Source organism: Oryzias melastigma, linkage group LG3 (genome assembly GCF_002922805.2).
Source record: "Oryzias melastigma strain HK-1 linkage group LG3, ASM292280v2, whole genome shotgun sequence".
Classification (NCBI taxonomy): domain Eukaryota; kingdom Metazoa; phylum Chordata; class Actinopteri; order Beloniformes; family Adrianichthyidae; genus Oryzias; species Oryzias melastigma.
Genome location: NC_050514.1, coordinates 3,729,582 through 3,739,011, shown reverse-complemented (window position 1 = coordinate 3,739,011; position 9,430 = coordinate 3,729,582). Strand labels below are relative to the sequence as shown.

Genomic DNA, 9,430 nt, shown 5'->3' with positions numbered 1-9,430 from the left:
AAGGATAACTAAGTGGAGTAAAATATTATACAGTCCATGGTGTGGATCACAGAACTCGATTATTTTTGCTGTTTCTTTTTTTGTTTGCCGTTACTTTTTTTCCCCCTGCGATGGTGGTTCTCAGCCCCCGTAGTTCACATTGTGCTGATGAGAAAAAAAACGGGACATATTTATCTTTGATTTAAGGTGATTTAATACTTTGAGGCCTTATTTCAGTCAAATGAAATGAAAGACCTTTTCAGGACCCACGATCTCCCTGAAAGAAACTCCAGTCGGGGTTGTAGACTTCAGCTGATGGTGTGTGTGAATTTTGTGAAAATCTCTCAAACGAAAGTTCTTTTTTCCAACATTATGGGAAAAATGGGAAAAAAAAAAATCGCCAAATTTCACACTTTGGAATAAAATGGCCAGCAAGCCGTAGGCCATCCCATAATAACTTCAAAACTTCCTTTGGATATCCCATACACGCGTTTTGGTTTAGTTAGTGGATTCTTTTGAGCCCCATAAGAGATTTTGGCCCCTTTCATTGGACATCCTCGACACGTGGGCCCAAAATTCACATTGACCGGGCGTTCAAATTATGTTAAGTTTTTTTAAGGGGGAGATTTTCACTCAAAGCAAAAGAAGGAAGAAGAATTTGGTCAATCTAGCCCAAGACTGCTGCGGGACAGAATAAAAAAGCTCCAAAGGGTTTTTTCATTTGCTAAAATGTCAGATCAAAAACAGAGCAATGTCTAAAAATACGAAGCTGGGACGCTGTCCTCCTTCAAACCCTCCGGAGTGGCAGCTTGAAACATTTCCTGTGACATTTTAATAAGTGTAACATGCAGCAGGAGGACGTCGGCACGGATGAATAATTGATGCTGTGAAATGATGAGGCTGGCTCAGCCTCCATAACTCGTCCTGGAGTCACATGTGGGATCGGGCTCTGCAGAAGTTTTGGCTTCATTTTGGAAGATTCTTCCATTTCGAGAGATCCCTGACGTTTCCAGAGGAAGTCATAAAAGTCCTTAACTGCAGCTGTAAATTAGTCATTTTGGGAGAGGTTCAATTCTGGGAGAAGTTCGGGTCTTCGCATGTCAAAGTCCAACATGTGCTCCTCATCTAAAGTGTTCTAATTACAATTTTTTATTTGATAGAATGGCTCTGAAACGACGTTTCATAAATTCTTTACATATAAAAAAGGAAATGAAGGAAATGAAACATTGAAATGACTTTTTTTTATTACACACTGTGGAGCTGAAGCGTTCATCATACCTGCAGGACCTGTTTGACGCTGAGGGCCCGCAGGCAGGCCGCGTCCGCACAGCCCGTCTTCTTCAGGAACCCCAGGTTGTCCACCTCGGCTTGTTTCAGGCTGGCGTTGTAGACGTACGAGCCGCTCAAGTCCACAGCGGCGTGGAAGAGGCCTTTGGCCAGCGGGGACATCATCAGGGTCCAGACGGACGTCCCGCCTGCAGACGCAGAGCAGACAGGAGACCCGACAGGTGAGGACAGCGTCGTTTGGTCCTGACGTTCACACCACCATAAAACAAAGTCTTTTTCAGCTCAAATCAAAGTTGCATCATTTTCACAGGAATTTAAGCTCATTTATAGAAAACAGCCCAACAGAAGTTTGGTAGAAAAAGGGACTTCCCTCACTAACTCCTGCTGTTGTTCTCAGATCATTTCTCTCTGTTCTCGTGATCATGGAAACCCCATCAGGTCTGATCTGGTTTGGAGCTCCAGACCTGCTGATGGTTCTGTAGTCCATTCTGGTCTTGAGCAGGTCTACAATCTTCTCCCTTAAATCCACTGAAAGCTCTTTAGTCTTTCCATGTTGGAGAGTTTAGCAGGGGTGTCAAACTCAAGTCCTCGAGGGCCGACATCCTGCTGGTTTTCCAGAAAACCTGCCTTATCCACAGCTGATTACCTGGATCAGGTGTGTTTAGCCAATAAGAAGCTTCTTTGACAGCTTGGTTGGAAAACATGTGGGACACCGGCCCTCGAGGCCTGGAGTTTGACACCTGTGGTTTAGAGTCTGATTCTGTGGACAGGTGTCTTTTCTACAGGTGATCACTTCTAACAGGTGTCTTCAGTTCAGGTGACAGGTTGATGAGGAGAGTCTATTTGTTCTGGTATTTCACTCAGTGAAGTATAAATAAATGCATATACAGTGGTTTTCTTGATTTTCTATCTCAGTGTTTAAACGAATCTTCCATCAGACTGTCAGACTGTGTTTGAGTGAGCAAACCTGCAAAAGATCAAATATTTATTTCCTCCACTGTGTTTAACGATATTTTCCTGCTTTCAGCGTTCTTTCTCTCTTTCTCTCTGACCTAGACATACGTTTCAAATCCCGTTTTAGTACCCGAGCTCTGTCCAAATATGGTGACTTTTCCAGGATCTCCTCCAAAGGCACGGATGTTCCTCTGGACCCACTTCAGAGCAGAAATCTGATCCAGAAAGCCGTAGTTCCCTGTGGACACGGAGGCAGGAAAATTCAATTAGGGAGGGATGATGCTTTGATACAACTTCATTTCATGTGTCCCCTTTCCTCTGATAGAGACAAAAGTGGCTCACGCCCTGAGTGAGATTCATCCAGAAGCTGAGGTGAGGAGTGAGGAGATCTCAGAAGCAAGAGGGCAGGAGGCGATGGTGAAATGAGGCGCTCATCATCACTTAGCAGGTCATTTCACATCAAGGACACGGGCTGCTTCAGGATTGCAGCAGCAATTATCAACATTAAGCAGGAAATGAGCTCCATGCATCCAGATCACATTAACATTCATTAAGTATTTACATCTAAATGGAGAATGCAGAAGTTTCTGTATTCATTTGAACCAGACCACATTGTAAACACCATAAATATTAACAGGGGCTCCGGCAGAGGTAAACAGCTCCGTACTAAAAGGTCTCCAACTCCTTTAAAGGCATTTGTCTGTGTTAAAAATATTTCTTTCACCTGCACTGAACAGTATAGAGGTAAAAATAAAATTTAAAAGTAAAAACAAATTTTTAATGTGGACTATTCCTGAGCAGGATTCGAACCCATGACCTTCTGAATGTGAGTCTGCAGCCATAACCACTTGACCGTCTAGTGGCAGAATCTGGAATGCATGTCAAACTTAAATTTAAACATGACAATCTGGATTGCGAAATCAGGAAGTCATTGTTGATGGTTAGAAAGCATTAAAAATGCATCAATCCTCCCATGTCACCAGTTTGTCATTTATTATACTTGTCTGTGTTAAAAATATTTTTTTTCACCTGCATTGAACAGTTTTAAGGTAAAGATAAAATTTCAAAGTAAAAACAAATATTTCATGTGGACTATTCCTGAGCGGGATTCGAACCCATGACCTTCTGAATGTGAGTCCGCAGCCATAACCACTTGACCGTCTAGTGGCGGAATCTGGAATGCATGTCAAACTTAAATTTAAACCTGACATTCTGCATTGCGCAATCAGGAAGTCAATGTTGATGGTTTAAAGCAGGAGTCGGCAACCCAAAATGTTGAAAGAGCCACTTTGGACCAAAAAACTAAAAAACAAATATGTCTGGAGCCACATAAATTTAAATGCCTTATATAAGACTTACAATGAAGGCAACACTGCATGTATCTATAAAGTAGCCCGCTATCGATGTTACTTAATAGATTACAATTACATAGTGAATGTCCGTGATTAAATGTTTATTTCTCCCGCTGCATGTCCTCGCGTCACCTAAGTCTCAAATTTGGTTTCATGACAAGTTAGAACATTGCTGCGACAAACTAGCTAACTAAAGCTGAATAGCCTCATAATGAACATACAAGCTTTTATTTTGACATCCCTCAATGACACAACGAGAGGGGGTCCTGATCAGTCTCTCCCTCATTCTCACTCCAGGTGCAGGAAGAATTCAAACATAACAGGACAAAATCATAAATGCCAACAAATGTTCAACAGTCAGACAACAAAAAAATTTGAGGAAAACCCAAACTTAAATCCAATTCCAGTCAGACAGGCAAAAGAATGGGTAACCCACAATTCCTTGCACTGCCAGACCGACAGCAAGCCCAGCGTGAGACCATCACTACAATATGAATGAATTACAGTTTGTTTCATTGCTTTGATGAAATTAAAGAAATGCAATAAAGAAATACGATTTTTGATGTTATTTTATTTTGAGGATTTGAAAAAAACAACAAATATGGAACGTGCATGTAACGTGCACCTTTAAGGTGCTTCCACAATCAAGCGCACACTTTCTATGAATAGTCAATATGAACGTGCACACACCAAAAGTCCTGGTCTGCAAGTCTGGAGCGCACGAGAGCTTTGCTACCCAAGTTTTTAAGCCAGACATTTAGAGGACAGAGTTGTGAAAACAAAAGTCTTCAGAAAGATTTGGGGGATTTTCAACACTTTTGCTTTCTGCTCCGAGGTTCTCCCTAATGCAGGTGGCAGAAGAGCGCTAATGAACTGTAGAAGAAGAGTAGAAGAAGAATCTCCTCCTCGTCACTACGTGCGTGACCACGCTGCTCCGGTGTGCGTTCATATGCCCGCATAGACCGCGCACTTGGCGGGGAGGAGATTCTTTTTCGATTGTATTTTTACTGTTCTTTGGCGCTCATCTTCATCTACAACAAAAAACAAAAAATATATTTCCCTCTTCCATTTTTTTCATTTCAAACCTTTCTGAAAAGGCATCAGGGAGCCACTAGGCAACGCTTAAAGAGCTGCATGCGGCTCCAGAGCCGCAGGTTGCCGACCCCTGTTTTAAAGGCATTTGTCTGTGTTAAAATATTTCTTTCACCTGCATTGAACAGTTTTGAGGTAAAAATAAAATTTAAAAGTAAAAACAAATATTTCATGTGGACTATTCCTGAGCGGGATTCGAACCCATGACCTTCTGAATGTGAGTCCGCAGCCATAACCACTTGACCGTCTAGTGGTGGAATCTGGTATGCATGTCAAACTTAAATTTAAACATGACATTCTGCATTGCGCAATCAGGAAGTCATTGTTGATGGTTTAACTACTTCAACACCCAGCAGGGCTGCATTCAGAGGAGAAACTCCACAGCTTTTGCTCTAAACTACTTCACTAGGATTCACACTCTCAAATGGACATCCTGTTGGTTTACATCAGGAGTGTCAAACTCAATCACACAAGGGGTCAAAATCCTAAACACACATTAGATTGAGGGCCGAACAGGATAAACATTTATTGAACACTCTAAAACTACATTTTAAAACTTTAAAACCGTAACTTTTTAACATAAGTAAGAACTAAATAGTAGCATTACCTGTGATAATGCTAGTGTGAATGCTGTAAGATGAATTTGGCCGTTGAAGATGCTAAAGTTAATAGTTAATAACGCTGAAGTCGATAGCCAGCTAAAATTTTTAGCTAAATGCCAAATTAGCCAAAAAAAAAAAAATTGGTTAGCCAAAACAGACTGAAAAAGCCTAAATTAACCAACAGCTAGCATGGAGCTAAAATATTTGCAAAACTCCAAACAGCCTAAAAAACAAAAAAAGCTTAATTAGCCCGAACAGGTAGCATGTATCTTATATATTAGCTAAACTTCAAAATAGTCTAAAAAACTGAAAAAAAGCCTAAATTAGCCAACAGCTAGCATGGAGCTGAAATATTTGCTAAACTCCAAAACAGTCTAAAAAATCTTAGGAAATGCCACAATAATCCAAAAAGCTAGCAGAATGCCAATTTGTACAACTTTTGTGAGTGTGTGTGTGTTTTTTTTTTTGAGGTAGAGGTGAACAAACAAGACGTCTTCAGGTTGTTATTTTAGTTTGGATCTTGGTAGTCTTAGTTTTCAGGCTTTGTTTATTTGTTTTCTTTAGGTAGTTTTGGTTAGACAGTCATTATCAGGAGCTGCTGACTCTGACGGTCAACATGTCTGGATCAGCAGTCTCCATGACTTATTTCATGTTTGGACAAGGAGCCACCATGGAGAGATAGAAGAGACACATGTGGATCTGGAGCTGCAGGTTACAGACTGCTGGGATAGACTTCTAGTATACTTGTAGTACACCTGACTACTTTTTGCTTAGAGTATCTTTAATCTGTTCTTTCGTACGTTTTGACTAACTCTAATACATTTTTTCATATAAGGAGCCAGAAAGTCTCCTAGTGTTTAGTTTTCTGTGTTCTAGCTTTTGTTTTCATATTATGTCATCATTTGTTATGAGTATGGACTTTTTCCTTTGCAAAGCATTGTGGGTAAGTTCAAACAGCTGGTTTTCTGAAACAGCTCGTTATCACCCATCATTGATTACAGCGACAGAAGCATCTGTTTACCTGAAGCCTTTATCACAGCTGACCTTTGTGTTAATTCCTACATTAAGACGTCCTCCTCTGACCTTTTGGACTGAAACGAGCTGAGAAACATCTCAGATGTTCAGACACAGACGACGGAGAAAAAAACAACGTCCATGCAAGTTTCATTCGGATTTAGACAGACGGGGTTTTCCCTCAGATGTTCTAAACAACACCTGAGGACAACATCTAAGAACCATGAGCTAGCACCATGTTGTCACTTGTCACTTTACTTTGACAGAATCATCTGTCAAACTTAAACTTTCACTTTAACACAAAAACTAAAAAGTCTCCGTTCATGAAATCAGTTCTGTTTAGATTTTTAGGATATCAGAGACCTGAATAGAATGATGTTTAAAGGTTTAATCTGCTGTCAGAATCAGCTTAAAGCTCATATTCTGCAGCATAAGTCTGTCCAGTTGCTGTTCGGGCCAAAGTTATTAAAGCATCGAATGTGTGGACTTAAAATCAGATTCCACAGTCATGTTCATGTTAAGAGTAAAAGGAGAAGAAGTCATAAAGACAGAAAAAGTCAAGTCTGACTTTCTTGTATTTTTAATTCAAGTGAATCTGCTGCAGCAGGAAGATTGTTTTTGATACAGGATGTATTTTATTTTGAAAGGAACTTCTAAGTGCTGCAGTTAAAAGCATAAGTAGATAAATAGTTCTAGATATAAAAATATAACATTGTTATAATTCAATCATTGCAAATTCTTAAAAGCTATATTTTATAAAAACATAAATAAAGCAGATTTTTCTAAACAGTGATGAGGAGCTTTGAGGCTCTCGCTGGGTTTTGGTCTGTAAAAAAGTGGGGCACATGGCGAGTTAACCTGCTGACCTTCCAAGGTAAACCCCACCTCCACCCCACAGCAGCTGGGATAGGCTCCAGCAACCCCCTGACCCTTACAGGACTGGGCAGTTTTAGAAGATGGCCATTCTGACCACATTTGTTTGTATTTCAGCACATCTCTCTCTATGCTCATCACTAACAAAACTAAGTTCAATTAAGTCAGTTTGATAGACTTGGTTAGGAGTCTGCAACCTTTAACCCTAAAAGAGCCATTTAGTCTAGTTCCTCACAGAACAGAACCCAACAAGAGCCAATTTACTGTTTAAAATGCACAATATTTATGCTTTTCTGGCTATTAAGCATTTACTTATAAATGTAGTTTTTAAATATTAAAATAATTGAATTTCAACAGTGTCTACATGTTTCTGTATATAACAGTTGTAACTTCTTTTATTTTCGTCAGCAGCACACACTAGTTCCTTTCAAAATAAAACCCACTCTGTGTCACAAAAGATCCTCCTGCTGCAGCAGATTTATTGAAATAAATCATGCAAGACAGTCAAGCATGATGTTCTTTATCATTAGGATTTTGGTGTGCCTTTTCCTTTTAATCTAAAAAATAAACAACATTTTAGTAGAATCTATTTGTTGAAAAAAATCTCAAAACATTTAGATAACCTGAGTTTTTTTATTGAAAACAAACCCAACAAATCATTTTAAACCACATTTGTTCAAAACTTTAACCACTTTAGTGTAATTTACCAAAAAAATCAACTTTTAGAGACTTTGATTTGACCAACTATTAATTAAAACACAAATTGAAAGAACTTTTCTACAGATTTTCTGACAGTATATTAAACTTTTTTTGCTTAGATATTCTTCTTCTTCTTTTCCCTTCGGGTTCATGTTAAAATTTGAACAGAAATGACAAATCTTAACTAATCTCTTCTTTATTCAATCGTTAGCATTTTTCGTTAAAGCTAAAGAGCCACGTGTCTCTGGAATGGAGTAGGTCAAATGTTCTCTCAGTGTTGGTTGCCGAAATGAACGTATGCTTCTCTCCACAACACAAGCAGCTGATTCATGTTGATCTGGTAAACGGGTGAAGAGTCTCGTATGTCAGAGACTGTTATTTAGGTGTTGTCTGCGGTCTTAAAGGGTGAACGCAGGTTTGGTTTGGGAGTGTCTGCCTGACCTGAGGTGTTCCTTGGAGAACCTTCTCTCAGCAGCTCCAGAGCCATGAAGCCGAAGGCGTTGAGTCTGTAGTTGAAGCTGACGTAGACGATTCCCGTCTCGGCAGCCAGCTCCTCCGTGGGCGAGTATCCCTGCTCGCCCCCGCTCAGCACCTGCAGGTACCCTCCATGGATCCAGACCATGACGGGCAGCTGGGCGTCGGGCCGCAGCGTGGGGGTCCACACGTTGATGAAGAGGCAGTCCTCCTGGCCCGTCACCTTCCCCTCACTGGACATGGGCATCACCTGAGGGCAGACGCTGCGGAAGCGGCCGGCTTCCATCACCCCGCTGCGGCACACCGGGTCAGCCGGAGGAGCCCAGCGCAGGGCGCCCACGGGGGGAGCGGCGTACGGGATACCCTTGAAGGAGTACGCCCCGCTTTTCTGAAGAAGGAATGAAAACAACGAAATAATTACTGACGAAGTGACTTCTGCAATGTGAGGACTTAAAAACAGACGAGGTGACAGGAACTGTTGAAACAGGAAACCAGCATTGACCTCGTGATGGTTAAGAATCTTGTTCTAACCCCATATATGTGCAAGAATGAGAGCAGGGGTCAGGAACCTTTAACAGTAAAAGAGTCATTTTGTGGAATGAATAAAAACAGAAATTTAAAAAGAAACTAGAAAAGTTGCAACACCTGCGATAATGCTAGCGTGAACTTGCTGAAAGTAGTCGCTAAAGATGCTGAAGCTTTTGACTTTGACTTTGATAGCTGAAGGGATTTGCTGATAATACAAAAGCTATTTGCAAATGTTAAATTTGCTAAAATACTGGAAATTTCATTAAAGGATGACTGAACGCTGAGGTTGATCTAAATTTCTGAAAAAGGTGCAATAGAATTGCTTAAAAATCCTTAATAAATGCCATTTCTGCAAAAATATTTAGTGTGATGCCTAAAATATTAGCAAACTAGCCCCCAAATTAGCCTCAAAAACCTCAGTTGATAGCCAAAAATGCTAGCATGTTGCTAAAATATTAGCTAAAGTCAATTTTTTTAAAGAATTACAGTAAAAGATGAAAACATAACCCATGACTATTAGCAGTGGTTCCCAAACTTTTTTCTGCAGGGCCCCCCTTTTTGAAGATTAGAATATTT

At 40.4% G+C, this 9,430-nt stretch overlaps 1 protein-coding gene across 2 annotated transcripts in view; it reads right to left on the bottom strand.

Annotated features, from left to right (window-relative positions):
* Positions 1-9,430, bottom strand: part of si:ch211-71n6.4 (para-nitrobenzyl esterase) — a 25,761-nt gene that overhangs the window by 9,861 nt on the left and 6,470 nt on the right. For both annotated transcript variants that reach the window (XM_024262992.2, XM_024262993.2), the window contains 3 exons: positions 8,294-8,714; positions 2,351-2,458; positions 1,258-1,454 (listed from right to left, as the gene is read on the bottom strand). In XM_024262992.2, the coding sequence (XP_024118760.1) occupies positions 1,258-1,454; positions 2,351-2,458; positions 8,294-8,714 (726 nt within the window). The remainder of the gene's footprint in view (positions 1-1,257; positions 1,455-2,350; positions 2,459-8,293; positions 8,715-9,430) is intronic.